The following is a 17450-nucleotide window of genomic DNA, read 5'->3' as shown; positions in this document are numbered from 1 at the left end:
TCAACGTTATATAAATTCTGAACTTTTTTTTCAAGTGGTCACTGAACCATGAAAATGAGGTCAAGGACATTTGACATGTGACTGACGGAAACTTCGTAACATGAGGCATCTATATACAAAATATGAAGCATCCAGGTCTTCCACCTTCTAAAATATATAGCTTTTAAGAAGTGAGCTAACACCGCCGCCGCCTCCGTAGCCGCCGCCGGATCACTATCCCTATGTCGAGCTTTCTGCAACAAAAGTTGCAGGCTCGACAAAAACTGTGACAGTTTATTGCTGCAGTTCTCAGCAAAATGTTTCTTCAAAATTGACTTAAATCTTATTTGAAAACAGCAGATTAAAATAAGCAGCATGTAGCTTCATTTATTTTCCAATTTTATGACATTGAGACAAACTAGTTTTTCTGTGGACAATTGAATTTAAGTTTGTCAAAAGTCTGCATTCAAGCTTATAGAATTTGCACTCTTTTCAGTTGTAAACACAGATTTGACTTGACACAGTTCAAGGTGTGGAAATTTATATTCAAATCACATTTTTCTGTCAGTGAAGCATATAATGTTGTATTTTGCCAGCTAAATTTGAATTTGATAAATATTGGAGGAAGATTAAAGATTTGACACTACTTAAAACAATCATTAAAAAGATGTACACAAGAAATACCTGGACTTGTTTCACTTTCTCTTATAAGGTATGATCCTGGAGTGTTTTCTCTACTCAGTAATAATCTCTCTGTTTCTTTTCTTGAGAAGGCTCCCATAAACCACCTAAATAAAATAAAACAATCTTTAGTTAATCAAACCAAACAGAAGAAAAAGCTTTGATTTTTTACTGTTTTTAATATTTTGTTTGTGTTATAAATGCTGAAAGTCTTTAGCTATAATATGAAACTTATTTCAAAGAATCATCCATATTTGTAAGTATTGTCTGTGCATTATATAAACTGAAAGCAAATTCACCACAATGTCTCACAAAAAATAGCAATGAATAAGGTACAAAAAATACAAAGATATCTTATCTCATTTCCATATCTGCAAATAGTACTCTGTGATTGATTACTTTTGTTAACAATTTTATTTTGTGATAAATTCTTTTTTTTTTTTTTTTAAACTACTGCTCTGAGAGCTTGAAAACTAAAAAGTAGATGACCGTTTCATGCTTTGCCCAGACGGACTTTTAACGGACATTATACAAATGTCCGGAATATATGACCGTTTTGGAAGCCCTGGAGTGCTCTCCTACTTTTATTTCAGCAGTTAACATTATGACCAACTTCTTTCAGGTGTTGTCTCCCTTGATATTAAATGAAATTTTATGCTGAACAATAATTGACTTTATTGGTATACTTGTTTGGGTGGGTTAGGTATGGTTTATTGAGAACAATTGCCAAAGTGAAACCAGGATATCATATTAGAATTGATAATATTTGTATGATGCCACATATAAAATAGACACCACATGATTAGTCATAACCTCGGTCATAACATATATGTACTGTCATCTCTCTCCTTACAGGAAGTTTTAAATTTGCATAAATAACAGAAAAGTGACCTATTTTGAAAATCAGAAACCTGCGTTATTTTTGATTTGTGTGCTTCATATTATTTGACCATTTATTTGTAGAGTGTAGGTCTGAGAAACATAATAAATAGATAAATTCCTTTATTTCATTCTTCTCTGTAAGCTTACTGGTAGCCTCCATTTAGAACAGATATATACTCACTCATATGCGTAGAGTGAATCCTCTTTGGCTACGTAATTCCTCGGGACATATCCCTCATTTTTATTGTTAGTGTATCGAGGATCTGAATGTCGAGCAAACCACCAATCTGCATCACTGAAATAAACAAAAGATTTTAAAAATAATTAAATATGTTTTGGTCTTTTCTTTAAAGATTGTTTGATAAAAAGTTATCAAATTGGTCAGAATCGACATAAATTAACAGATTGAGTTAGAGAAATATCAAATTTTATTACAGTAATTTCAATTAAAATATCACATGACTTAATTTTTATCAAATGATTCAACTTACAGCTTTGAAAATCTGTTCCGTAGTTTCTGAAAGTTTGATAGCTTCATAATTTGAAATGACTGGTTTCAGTAAATGTATATACTGAACATTTAATGACCTTAAGTACATGTATCATAATTATTGAATCCTTTTATATTCTTTTACATTTTAAAGTAATAACTTTATACTGGATTAAATATCTTAAAATAAAAGAAACAGGATTTTGTGTTTTAATTCTCATAAATATTACATTGCATAGTACATTACAAAAACATATACGTATACCAGGGTACATATAAGGCAATAATTGTATCATTTTCAGGATGCTGTGAACTTTCTTTTATCATTTATTTCAAGGTTAGCTAAAACCACTACTCAATGACATTTGCATTTTGTGAAACCATGAATTCAAAAAAGAACTTGCTCACAATGTTGTGCAAGTATATCACCACAGACCTTAGACATTTAAGAAATGTTTGAAACTTTAAAGTTGGTATGATAAAAATAGAAAATATCCTTCAGCAGGAAGTAACTGCCAAACAGATCTGAAAATTGGTTACTCAGTCTCAGTCCCACTGAACATTATAATGTTCCAGACCAAATACATAAACTAATACATTGTACTAATGCAAAAGCTGAGGAAACGTAACGTAAATTATGTACAGAAAGACAGACAAAGAAGTTGCTTTACAATAAAGGTTTACAAATCATTTTTCCACACACCACCAAAGTAAAAGAACATTCCACAAAGTTACTGCTCAAACTATCTTTTATCAGTTGTTTTTTTATAGGGGTGATTTCAATGTACAGAAGTGTTTCTGTCAAGTTATGTTTCATTTTTAAAGTAATTTGTGAGAGATAATACTTCCATATGTACATATGACAAAATTCATGCTTTGCAATAGAAAAACTTTGAAAAATGGTCTGATGAAAATGAACATAAGATGAAAGATGTATGTACCATTAAATGTGATTTGTAGAATTTTTGTCCAATTTTTTTTCCAAAGCAATAAAAACGGTAGTACATTTGATGTTGACAAACTTCCACATACATAGAAATAACAGTCTAAATTATAGTCATGAAACATCTCCCAAAACAAGAAAAGGTGCAAAATACATATACCGGTACATATGATAAGATGTCAATCTGACAAGTTTATTGCATTCCTATGTAATCTGTTCCAGATTCATTGAAAAAAAGTGGGTCCCCTAATATCATAGTATTATTACATGATGACTTCTGTCCAGTTTTGTTCAATGCCTCTTGTACTGGCCTGAGGCCTAGCCTATGGCCATTGTAGTCAACTGAGGACCTAGTCTAAAAAGTAAATCATTATCTTATAATACCTTTATTGATTAACGCAAAAAAGTGTTTGATCTTTTTTTTTAATGTTCCCACTCCTTTTCCCATTCCAAGAAATGTGCATTCTGTATTAGTTGAATATGTGTTAAATACTTTAAGGACCACACTGTATTATATAGATTTTATAAGGACCACAATGTATTATATAGATTTTATAACAAATATCTTAGTCTAACAATACAGTACGGTAATTTGGTTTAAGGGATATTATAGTGTGCTGCTCTAATAATAATATCATCCCTGGGATTCATGCCTAGAGTGTGTCCAAATATTTTACATTACACAAAACATGGTTATCACTTTCTGGAGCAATTGTAGTAGAGTTGCCAAAATCTTATCAGCAAAAGAAGAAAAGTTCTCCTATAACTTGTGAACAATTAAAAGAGGCAAATTTAAACAATACCGGTAATCATCAAAAAGTGGCAAAAATATTCATTGGCAAGATAAGTCAACAAAGTGTCAAAGTAATATATATTTGCCACATGGGAAAATGAGATCTTAATCTTTCAATCTTGTCATGCATTGGATGCCTAGATGGCAAATGTTAAATTAAATGTCCCCCAATTGATCTGCTGCACCAAAAAAAATATCTTTTCAAAGTGTATTTAAAATTAGAACTGGCTTTTATTCAATGATATTTGTCACATCTTTTGTCCTTCGTCAGAATTGAACAATAGTACAAATGTATAGTCTTTACACAAAATATGACTTGAAAGTTAAACATCTTCGATCATGTCTTGATTCCTAAGTCCTTTAATATTGATTATTTATTCAAACTATGATAAAGAAATATGATTATATAAGTATTAAAGGCATTCTGGGTCAACGATATATAATTCAACGTAGACTATAATTTAAATGTACAGAATATCTCAACAAGGAAGTTTTTATGAACGAAACTAATGTTTTTAGTTCCTGTTCGTTATTGAAACTAAACTTATTTAAAATCATTAGATCATGTAAATGATTTCACAGTTTACCATAGATTATAAGTTATTTGCTTCCTTTATTTTATACAAAATTTGCATCATTGGTAAAACAAATCTTTAATTATGCTCCATTCCAAATGATTGTGAAATGCATTTAAAACATGTGAAAACATGAAAATATTGCATATATAAATATAATTTTTTCAACCACAAAAGTCATCTGGTCTGTTTGTAGGTTATGTCTATGCATCCCTTTCACTACAAAAATATTCTCTGGTAAATGATGCATTGATTATTATTATCTATACAGAGGGAAGGATATAATTCAGTGTCGGTCTAATCATACATGTACCAGTACTGAATGAATAGATAAAACCAAATTCCTATTTCTTAGAAAAATTGCTTGATTATTTTTTAAATCTACATTAAATCAACCAACAGATTCTTGCTCAATGAATTGGCTCTAACAAAACAGGAAAACAATGTTTCAGAGGTTCTGAACCAATATAAATTACTACTTGTTTTAAAATCTTTGGAACCTTTATAATGGTACATGTATTAATTTTACTGAAGTCAAATTTTGACTCTATACAGTTTGTATTTTTCAATTATTAAAATTTTTTCAACACTATTGTTTTTGCCAAAACTCTAAAAAAAAAAATAAACTGTCAAATTTCTGTGCTGTGTCTATAGAATTTCATTAAAATTCTGGTCCAATTCCATGTTTAAGAATCTAAAGGACTAAGGGTTATTTCATTTCTCAGTCCCCAAAATGAAAAAGGTCACATGGCATTAGTAGATTTCCATTGTTTCAGACACTGCTGACCAATCAATTATGTTTGGTGTACACTTTTGAAATGTTACCCATAATGCTTCAGATTATGATTTAATGAATTGGTCTAGTTTCTGGACTTTCATTCCAGCAGGGACAATCACTAACAGAATCTATGACAAGATAAACTATATTTAACTTCCTTACTGCTTATATCACTATCTCAAATGATTAAAAATATTTTTAAAGGAATGCTTATCAGAGTCAGACATATGCTGACTTCGGTATATTTGATTCAAGTATTTTTCAATGATATAGAATGGCAACAAATTAAAAACAAACTGTGTGAAACATTCATTATTAGATCTCGCCAACATTTTTTTATAGCCCTCACACTATTGCCATGCATGTACTGAAAAAATCCAAGACTGATTTTAAGACTAAATATGTAGTCTTACTATGCTCTTCTGTCAATACATTGGCTATGAAAATTTCACAATTTATAACTTAGAGCTTCATTAGACTATCTTGAAATAACTGAGGAACACACACACTGAGTTGATACAAGAAATAACTGAGGAACACACACACTGAGTTGATACAAGAAATAACTGAGGAACACACACACTGAGTTGATACAAGAAATAACTGAGGAACACACACACTGAGTTGATACAAGAAATAACTGAGGAACACACACACTGAGTCGATACAAGAAATAACTGAGGAACACACACACTGAGTTGATCACACAGAAAGAGGCCAAAAGACATACAAAGAACCCTTTAGTTGGCAAACCAGCAAGAAGTCAAAAGACATACAAAGAACCTTTAGTTGGCCAACCAGCAAGAAGTCAAAAGACATACAAAGAACCTTTAGTTGATCAACCAACAAGAAGTCAAAAGACATACAAAGAACCTTTAGTTGGCCAACCAGCAAGAAGTCAAAAGACATACAAAGAACCTTTAGTTGGCCAACCAACAAGAAGTCAAAAGACATACAAAGAACCTTTAGTTGAACAACCAACAAGAAGTCAAAAGACATACAAAGAACCTTTAGTTGGCCAACCAACAAGAAGTCAAAAGACATACAAAGAACCTTTAGTTGGCCAACCAACAAGAAGTCAAAAGACATACAAAGAACCTTTAGTTGGCCAACCAACAAGAAGTCAAAAGACATACAAAGAACCTTTAGTTGGCCAACCAACAAGAAGTCAAAAGACATACAAAGAACCTTTAGTTGGCCAACCAGCAAGACTATATCAACCAATGGAACTACTGGAAAACATCTTTCTTTTCTTTTAATAAAATTATATCAAACCTGGTTTTATAGTTAGCTATTCCTCCAATTTATATGACAGTAAAAGAAAATACAGTCGTCAGAGGGAAAACAAAACCTTATTCTACAAACAAATATCTTACTTTTCATCTAGCAGGAACAGCAGATCCCCTTTCTTGAATGACAAGTCATCTTCTGCCCTTGCGTCATAATCATATAAAGCTCTTAGTGTACCTTTGTTTGCTGCTGAAATTATAAAACATTGTTCTGAAATTCTATTACCGGTAATGCCAATTTGAAAATTGTGCAACTCTTACATTGAGAGCTGCAATGTCTCATACAGAATACATCTAAACAGTTAACAAAATAGGCTGACAAAGTCATGATATAATTGGTATGTTTAATGGTGTATTAGCTGTCAAATTTATGTTGAACTATTGGACCCAATTTCTTGCATTTGATTTATAACATATATAAGCGAATATTCAAATTACAAGAGTTGGGTGTCCAAATGAAACAACTAACAATGTATGGACTAGAGTTAATTTGGTGTCTCTCTTGTTTTACTTTTCAATGTTGAAATTCTTCTCTTATTTAATGAATGAACATGCTTGACCACATGCTATCAGAACACATGTGCAACCCATATTCTCTATGGGTCAATAAAGGTTACATAGAGTTGAATTACTGACTTCCAAGCCAAAAATACATCAGCCTCAACATCAGTAATGCTTTTTAGCTTATTTTGACAAAATTGAACCAAACTGACTGCCTTTGGCGAACTATTATTCCTTTATTCTGCTTTAAAATAAATATTTGAAACAAAAAAATATGCTGCATTTTTTCCTTTCTAGAAATAAACTATTAAAAAATACAATGAAAAGAATGCATATCTTAAATAGGACAAATATATAAACATTTAAATAAAGTATATACATTTGTAGCTGTATGAAATCATTGTAAATTTCATTCTTAAATTTATGCTTAATGAGATTCTCTAGAAATTTCAATTTCTATTGTGTTGGCAAACCATTTAAGAATAATTCCTTCATGTCATGCTCTATACTAATTTTAACATTAAACCAAGTAGGCATAATATTTGTCAATATTTTACACTCAGTGCTAGTGAGGTGTAAAATATTGTCAAATATAAAGCCTACCCATGTTAAAATTAGCATAGAGCATGACAAGAAAGAATTATTTCAGTTCTTAAAGGATAAAAATGGTATTTTATAGGTCGAAGCGTACAAAAATACCTTACAAGTGTTTTGGCTGTTCCCGTTTCCCCATTAAGTACATACATTGCATTTTCATATTTGACAAGTTTAAATGCACACCCTGAATTGCCCAAAGTCATGCTCAACCCTGAATCGCCCAAAGTCACTTGCTTTACTGACCATCGAAAATTAGGTCAAGGTCAGATGAAACCTGCCAGTTGGACAATCATACAATACATCAGATATAGTAGACCAAGTGTATATAGCATCTGACATATGGATGTAATCCTATTCACTGATCCATGAAATGAGGTCTAGGTCAGATGAAAACTGCTCGACAAGCATGAGGACCTTGCAAGGTATGCACATACTAAATATAGTTATCCTATTACTCATTATAAGAAAAAAATTAACATTACAAAAAATCTTAACTTTTTTTCAAGTAGTCACTAAACCATGAATATGAGGTCAAGGACAATAGACACATGATAGACCAAAACTTATAACCTAATATAAATTATATGGTTTGCTACTGACCCCCTACGGATCCATAGAGGGTTAGTAAAATCCATAGAGGGTGAGGCCAAAGGCTGAATCTCCTATCGATTTTATTCACCCTATATGGATCCATAGGTTGTCAAGAGCGAATCGTATAAAGAATTTTATCGCATGCAGGAGTTTTTCTCCTGCGTTTTGTAGAAAAATAAACAATGAAACACAACACCTTTTACAGTTGACGTCACCATTAGCAGTAGATGTGACGTCATGAACCCCCTATGGTCTCATAGGGGTCACCACGTGACAGTGTTAAAACGTGACAATTACCCACAGTGCGATAAGGCATCTATATACAAAGTATGAAGCATCCAGGTCTTCCACTATCTAAATTTGAAGCTTTTAAGTAGTTACTGAATGCTCCTGTCACCGCCCCAGCAGCGGTATAATAGTATCCTTACGTCAAGCTTTCTAATTGCAACAACTAATTGCAGGGTAAATAAATGTTTAGTAAATGAGTAGCAATATATAATAAATTTTATGTAAGCAGTTAAAATGAATATATTTTATTAGGATATAAATGAAAATAACATGGATGTAAACAGTAAGTTTGTGCACATGTGTCAAATATATTTTGTGCTAATTAGAACACTGCTTTGCTACAAAGTCAAATTAGAATTAGAATAAAAAGTATGCATAATTCACCAAATATATTCTATAAACAGAATTACCATCCCCTAGTCAAGACCCTTAAACCTCAAATATGAGTGTGTCGCCCAATAAAAGAATTTTTCAGCTTCACAACAGAATAAATCTGACAACAAAGACTAATTAAGAACTGATTTACCATGTTTTTAAATTTATGTAAAAAAAAGTAAAAAATCTTAGTCATCTACACAGTCATACTTAACAAAAAAGGGGTTAAAATCTTTTGCATCTGAAGCTCTCAAAACATAAAAGTTAGAAAACATTGCGGATCAGAGGTTAGTGGTTCATTGTTTTTTTCTATGTTATAGTACTGTGACTTGACTGTTAGTGTTGCTCTAAAATAAATGGCATCTATTGCAGTATAAGCTAAATCCTGACCATATTGCAATTAGTTATATCAAACCAAACTGTTCAACTGGTTACAAATTTTAACAAACTGCTGTAAAGCATATTTACAATCCTATAAAACTGTAATTGCACTTCTTGATATTATGAACTAGAGGCTCTAAAGAGCCTGTGTCGCTCACCTTGGTCTATGTGAATATTAAACAAAGGAAGCAGATGGATTCATGACAAAATTGTGTTTTGGTGATGATGATGTGTTTGTACATCTTACTTTACTGAAAAATCTTGCTGCTTACATTTATCTCTATCTATAATGAACTTGGCCCAGTAGTTTCAGTGGAAAATTGTTAAATATTGACTATAAAGGACAATTAATCCTTAGGGGGTCAATTGACCATTTCGGTCATGTTGACTTATTTGTAAATCTTACTTTGCTGAACATTATTGCTGTTTACAGTTTATCTCTATCTATAATAATATTCAAGATAATAACCAAAAACAGTAAAATTTCCTTAAAATTACCAATTCAGGGGCAGCAACCCAACAACGGGTTGTCCGATTCATCTGAAAATATGGCGGCAGATAGATCTTCACCTGATAAACAATTTTACCCCCTATCAGATTTGCTCTAAATGCTTTGGTTTTTGAGTTATAAGCCAAAAACTGCATTTTACCCCTTTGTTCTATTTTCAGCAATGTTGGCCATCTTGGTTGGATGGCCAGGTCACTGGACACATTTTTTAAACTAGATACCCCAAAGATGATTGTGGCCAAGTTTAAATTGGATTTGGCTCAGTAGTTTCAGAGGAGAAGATTTTTGTAAAAGTTAATGACGACGGAAGACAGACGACAGACGACTGATGATGGATGACGGACGCAAAGTGATGGGAAAAGCTCACTTGGCCCTTCGGGCCAGGTGAGCTAAAAATTAGTCTAAATATTTCTATGCAAATTTTTTGGTAATTGTCATGCTTAAAGTGAAAAATAGTAATTTTTAAATTGCTATAAAAATCAAAGTCCAAGTTTTTGAGGTATCTTTAATAAAATGGTATTTTTCTGTGAATGCTACAAAGTCTCTTTGGAATTAATCTCTAAAATATACGTTCAAATATACTTGAAGCTTTTATTTAAAAATACATTCTCTAGAAGTTTTAAAGGGAGATAATATTTCAAAAGATGAATGATTTCAGATTATCTCCCATGGAAACTTACAAACAATGTATTGTAATTTCACATATATATTATCAGAACTGAATATAATATGTTTTAATTCAAATGATGTCTGATTCCTATGAATATAGAAGACTTTTTGAAAGATAAATTGTATGAAAGCTAAGTTTGCTTTCTCACCTTGCACTTTCAAGAGGTAACAGGGTTTTCTACAGCAATTTGTTAAAATATCTGACATACAGTTGAACAGTTTGGATTCATAGAACAAAATACAATTTGTAAGAATTTTGAATAAATTGCAATAGGTGGAGGGAAACATTAGGTTGAAGTAACAGTCAAGGCACAGTAAATAACCTAAATATGCAATAATCATCAAGAGGTCAAAATTTTAACAAAATTGTAAATACATGGATATATTTATTCATATTTATATTTGTAAAAACAGGAACCTATTACACCCTATATATCCTTTTATTTGCATCACATTCGAATCATAAAATCAGCAAACTTTTTATTTACATAACACAAATGACAGGAAAACATCGCCCCAAAAAAGCATTATTTTTCTATAGATTAGGGAAAGTCAATAATAAAATAAAAATGAACTTCCCTTAAATATAACATTTCATTACACTTTTCCTGAGTAGTTATTACATCAATCGTAGGAAAGGGTTAGTGTAACAAGTCATCTATTGGTACATGTCTTTGTACACAAAAGGACATTACTGAATAACAACGACGTATTCATTTATATATATGATTTTTTTAAATGCTGCTTGATATAAGTTCTGGAGGTTTTGGGAGGGTGTGGTTAAACCCTGCCCTTTATTGTAAAATTGAGAATGGAAAGGGGGAATGTGTCAAAGAGACAACAACCCGACCACAGAACAGACAACAACAGAAGGTAGTAGAATATTTTGGTACCATGCCCCTTTTTTGTTGTACATTTTTGTATTTGAGAGGCAGTTGCACTATCAAGATTCTATTTTCTTAGTTTAGAGTCTACAAAAAGGAATTAAATTAGTATCATAAATACATATCTTTGTTTCTTAACTAAGTATGAAACAATAGTATATATTAATTAAATCCCTATCCATAAATGTGCCTTTATAACTATGTAAAAAGTGCAAAAAAAGTGTAATTCTCAATGCAAAAATATGCCCTGAAAGTGTAGCCAATCACACTTAGAGTGTCCTCTGAGAGGATAATTAACTTTCTCTTTTGTTAAGTTATGGTGAACACCTACACTGTACTTCTATATAGAATTTAGAGATTTTTCTGATTTTTTTTATCATATTTAAATTTATTTACTTTTCATTATTTCCAGTTACATCAAGAGTAATTTTAAGGTAGAGGGTTGAGCCCTGTAACCAAGGCATATTTATATCAGACACCTAAACAAAAGTTTAGAGTTTAGAATTTGGTGATGATGGCAACTACTGAAAAAGGAGTAAGATTGAAAAGGCCCCCTATTTCTTGCAGAAATTCAAAATATATTTATAAACAAATATCACAATTCATGAATCAACTTTCTTTTCATGACTTCACAAAAAGCACAACTTTTCATTTTACTGGAAATTTGATGAAAATGGGTGAATTCTCGACAAGAAGAATTTAGCAGAGATGTCAACAAAAAAGATATTTTGACATTATGTTTGTTACATCAAATTACATATCTGACTTAAATATCAAGGTTGTCAAACCCTGTGCTCCATGTATCCCAGGCCAGAATATGGTTTAAATTAAGTAGATTTTGTAAATTTTCACCAACATTTCTATGTTTGGCCTATTTGGAGTGTAAATGACAACACTTTATAAGAAAAGCTCATCAAAAACAATTATATTTCAATATCTTTCAGGTCTATTCATCAACTTGAAACACTTTGTATATTGAAAGAATGCACTTAATATTGGGGGCCAAATAGGGAAATTATGGAAGCTGGAGTATGGAAGATACTGTTTTTTTCATCACTTTTCTAAACTCAGGGCAAACAGAGTATGACTAATACTGTATTGACTTTGGTCTTTTGTTGAAAACAGACAGCACTTCTGTAACAATATACAATATGCTTTTATTTAAAAAAAAACAACAAAAAACAACAGTATTAACCTATGAACACCCCTTTTTTACATCAATAAGAAAAAGATACAGAAATATCACATGGATAATGAGTCAGGAGGATTTTACCTTTTACTAGGGGTTTGATATATACTACTACTAATAAAGGCGTACCATAAAATACATATGTATAAACATTAGTTAGAGGTTAATTTTATTTCTTCCTATATCTCTGAATGTTAATGTCACCTGCTTATAACAATAATACAAAAGCATTTAAATAATAATTCTGTTTAAAGCAGTTCTTAAATATATGAACTCAGGTTAGAAGTATTCAGATATTTAAATAAACGAAGAAAGATCTGAATAACTTTTAAATGTTATTTTAATAAAAAGCAAGCTACTATACATGTAAAAAGATTATATAACTGCACTATTTTGGGCTGAAAGAAAATACCACTCACTATAAGAATGAGTACAACTAAATATACTGTTACCAAGCAAAAGCTGGTTATGTTTATATATACAAACACTTTTAAGTCAGCCAAAGCTCTAAAATAATGTCATATATAGATAAAAAATATTACAGGGAAGGTAATACACCGATAACCTCCACACATTAGGTCAAACATTCCTACCTTTATCATCTGAGGCTGCACCTATAGAAATAGAATTTTCTTCAATAGCCGTAGATCCATTTGGTACATCAATCCGAGGTTTCTGAACCGACGACTTATTTTTCTTTTTATCCTCCTTCGGTTTTCGTTTTGATTTAGAACTTTTATTTCCCATTTTTAAAGTTAACACAAAATTCTCCACTTCCTGGTATGTGTAATTTAAATTACATGTAAACCAACAAATCAATACAATACGTGTGTACTCAACAATGACCACTTATTAAAATGTTGTCTATATATACATGTGTAGGCAGACTATTTAAAAATAAGAAGTGGAAAGTTAACTGATACAGGATATTAATCAACTACGGATTACAAGTATCAAGAAATTTATAAAGGTTAAACAGTAAATACTCTTGTGGTCATAAATATACATATATGTTCATGAATTTAATACACCTTTGGACCTTGCAGTTATATTAACTGAGTCAACTAATTACCTAATAGTATATAAACATACTCTCACATTTAATTAATGGAGAAGTGATACAGGTGAGATTTTCATGACAAAATCCAATGAATATAATCACTGTAGTGTATAATTAAATTTACATTAAGGAGAAAATAATTGCATTCTTAATATTCACAAACCTTACATTTAATAACTATTAGACACACTTACATTAACTATTAGACAGATAATTTATAGATCAACAATAAAATAGGACCCTGCATTATTTCACTTTTCATAAAAACACTTTGATTTATTATTTTCCACAAGTTTAACAAAAAATATATCAAAAGGTTTGAAAAATTTATTTTAAAAAAAGTCTGTAAATAATGTAAACATCTCTGAATAATAAAATTGAGAATGGAAATAGGGAATGTGTCAAAGAGAACAACCAGACCAAAGGGCAGAAAACAGCCCAATGAATTGATATCAAAGAATTGTTGAAACAAGGTCTTACCAGATGAGAGTTCGTTGGCAGCAGAAATATTCTTTGGTATAGTTGGGTCCTGTGTATAACGTTTATTCTCCTTTTTCTGTGTATCGTCAGTTCCATTTTTATTTGATAAATCACTAAATTCCACCGGTTTATCCCCTGTAGTTTTCGAACAACAAGCTCCCATTGTTATCAGTTCACATAAGTAATTCTTTGGTACAACCTTTTAGAATCAATCACAAAATTTCAGCTTGGGCATCTAAAACATACAGTTTATAGACATGTTAATAAATGTACCTATTAGAATCTTTAAAAGTGTATATACATGGTGATATAGAGGTTACTGTGTTAACAAGTATATGTACTACTAAAAATGAAAAATAAAGGTGCATTAATTTGTAATCTAACCAAATAGGCATAAAAAATGTATGTACAAAATATGTTGGTATGTAATAAAGATATATATATATATATAAAATGTCTGATGAAGAATTGTTTTCTAAAGAAAATTTTCCTTTTCTTTCATAAAGTAATCTTTGTATTGCCGGTACGTCTGTATAAAACAAAATTTTGGTTTCTGATATAATTTTTGTATGCATTTTTTTATTTGTGTTTAGCTTAAAAAGCAGCTTAAGGTGGTACCCAACACTTTAACTAAAATTAATTTGGCTCGTTTAATTTTCTTAAAATTTTGACAAAGTATTTACTTTGACCCCTTGACAAAAATATAAAAATAAATTTTTTTTTGAACCAACCGTTTTATCAGAAAAATTACACTGGTTATATAGCAATATGACAAACACTTATTTTGATCATTGAGAAGCTTAATATCCCTTTAACAACACAACGTTATTAAAACGTTTAGCTGATTTTACAGAGTTATCTCCCTGTAGTGTTAGGTACCACCTTAACTGATTTTGTAAAGTTACAGCCAAGACATTTTAGAGATCAGCAAGTTATTACTGTTGATAGCATTAAATGACTGGCACTAGATTTTGGCTAGTTCTATCCCTTCTTTACCTCAGTAATTATTAAGAGAAAAATTATCTTGTGCATTTATTATCACAATTTTTTAAGCAAGACAAAAATATGAATTTAGTTATTGTGATTTCATGAAAATCTGCTTATAGTGATATGTATCTTATATCAGAATGCAAGTTCTTCTTATTGCAATATAAACACAGTCCCATTATTCACATTCATAAAAACCACACAATAATTTCAGAATTAACAGCAATCCATATTGTTTTTAGCAGGAAAACTATATAAAACTAAAATAATTTCAGTTGGTCTTACTGTTAGTAACATGTTTTCTTTAAAAATCACCTTAATGACCAAGTAAAGAGACATATTTAAGAAAGTGATTGAGGTTATTGAAGTATTTATACCTTTATGAGACATGTTATTACAGCCATTACACTGACATACATGTGTACCTGTCTGGCCTTCAGCAACATGAATCAAAGGCACAATAGACAAATAAAGAGGTATACTTTCGTAAATGTTCATTTCTAAAACAAATAAGAATAACTTTTTCTAACACAACATACAATTTCTTTATTGGAAAACTCTTCAATAAAAGGGTTTTGTGAGCCCTCAATACGACCATCTTTTCTTTCTGCACTTTTTTATGCTTTTGAATGTAGGTTAAACCAGTGCAGAACACCAATTTAACTGTTACCTCTTTTGTATGGCCAGTTTTCTCTTATTCAGAAGGTGTACAATTCTATACAGGAAATCTTCCAAGTTAACTTTTACTTATCTAAAGAGTACAAAAATTCAGACCCCCCCCCTTTACTGCTTAATAATAAAAATTCAAAAAAAATCTCTAATGGTTGTAAGGATCTGTAAGCTATTTCCCACATTAACAAACATTTCTTGTATCAGACTGATCAGTCTAGTCATGAGCAGAATGTTATATGAATCATTGAAACTATCCAAAGGTCACATTTCCCCCTTTTCTTCCATAATATTTAAATCACAGACATGTTTTACCTGAACATATTCTTTTCTCTAACATGATTACATTTTGAAGGATACATAAAGCTAGAAAACATTTGATATTTACAGTAGACTGGGTTCCTGACACAATATTCTTAATACCCTAAGCAAACTTATATTTGAAGTATAGCTTGCTAAATAAATAAGATATTTCCAAGTTTTTTTTTTATACATTTACGCATATCATATAAGCATGAGAAAAAAAAAAGTTTAAAAGAGTACATAACAACTCATAAGAATGGGATATTACTTGATATCAATACAATACTTAAAACTGGAAAAACGCTTATTTAATATACAATTGTTGTATACTTGAAGATATATAGGTAGTCTAACTAGTTGAGTTAGGGAAGATCTTCTTTGGCTCAATTAGTTAGAGCACTGCCTTTCAGTCCCGAGATTCAATGAGGGTTTATTAATTCCTTCTGGTACCATTCATGGATTTTCACAACATAATTGGAATTCAATAACTTGAGTCTATGTCCACTTTTCACTCCTTTGTTATATATGAAACCCATATTTTATCTATATTTCATTAAATTTTGCTTTGATTTTATAAATGATAATTTTCCATCTGAAGCCAGTCTCGTCTGATTAAGTGATAATAGTTGTTTTTTGATTAAATACAGTAAGAACAACATGATGTTATCAGCCAACATAATGTTCTAACTAGAAAAATGAAATGATGGTCCATTGTCTTTCAACTTCAGGAAGTCTCTTAGCTACATCTTAGGTAAACTCCCTCAGGCAAAGTTGGCTATAGATGGATTTGGTTTTTAAATTAAGTAATTTTTGGTCATATAGCCCTTCAACTGATTTGGTTCTTATAAATCCTTGGTTTTCTAATATCTGGCTTTGAGTGTTCCTGAGTAAATCCAGAAAAGTCATTTGAAAGCATGAAATTTATATAAAGTGTTATTTTCATTTTTGAGGGCTATTGCTTTGATGAGATTGTAGCTGAGAAACTTCCTTTGCCTTTCAGAACCCTACTAAAATATCTTTAATTACATTTTGTACTAAAACGTGGCTTATTGTACAAAAAATGTCTCCATGACAGTATCTGCTTTGTTGTCAGATACAATTTATTGTATGTAGGTGCATGTATATTGTGAATTCTTAATAAGGAAACTCAACATAATAAGTCTTCAGGCCTCCAAATAAATCAAAAATAATAATTTCAGTATTAAATCAGGGCAAAATTTTAGCTTTATTAATATTATTTACTTTAAATAGGAAATAAAGAATTGGATAAAGGACACTTTTATATCAAAACTTAACATTCTGTATGTATGTGCCTGTCCCAAGTCAGGGGCCTGTAAATCAGTGGTTGTAGTTTGTTTATATGTTTCATATTTGTTTTTCATTCATTTTTTGTACATATAAAATTAGGCTATTAGTTTTCTCATTTGAATTGTTTAACATTAAAATTGTCATTTCAGGGCCTTTCATAGCTAACTTTGCAGTATTGACTTTGCTCATTGTTGAAGGCCATACAGTGACCTATAGTTGTTTTTTTCTGTGTCGAATGGTCTCTTGAAGA

At 30.8% G+C, this 17450-nt stretch overlaps 1 protein-coding gene across 12 annotated transcripts in view; it reads right to left on the bottom strand.

Annotated features, from left to right (window-relative positions):
* LOC139491481 (proto-oncogene tyrosine-protein kinase Src-like) overlaps positions 1-17450 on the bottom strand; it is a 44593-nt gene that overhangs the window by 11333 nt on the left and 15810 nt on the right. For 3 of the 12 annotated variants that reach the window (XM_071279200.1, XM_071279212.1, XM_071279204.1), the window contains 5 exons: positions 13934-14168; positions 12987-13007; positions 6498-6600; positions 1724-1837; positions 664-767 (listed from right to left, as the gene is read on the bottom strand). In XM_071279200.1, the coding sequence (XP_071135301.1) occupies positions 664-767; positions 1724-1837; positions 6498-6600; positions 12987-13007; positions 13934-14096 (505 nt within the window). In that variant the 5' untranslated portion in view covers positions 14097-14168. The remainder of the gene's footprint in view (positions 1-663; positions 768-1723; positions 1838-6497; positions 6601-12986; positions 13008-13933; positions 14169-17450) is intronic. The other 9 variants (XM_071279223.1, XM_071279238.1, XM_071279231.1 and 6 more) reach the window with 3 other exon arrangements.

This window comes from Mytilus edulis, chromosome 1 (assembly GCF_963676685.1).
Source record: "Mytilus edulis chromosome 1, xbMytEdul2.2, whole genome shotgun sequence".
Classification (NCBI taxonomy): Eukaryota; Metazoa; Mollusca; class Bivalvia; order Mytilida; family Mytilidae; genus Mytilus; species Mytilus edulis.
This window is presented reverse-complemented; position numbering and strand designations above follow the sequence as displayed.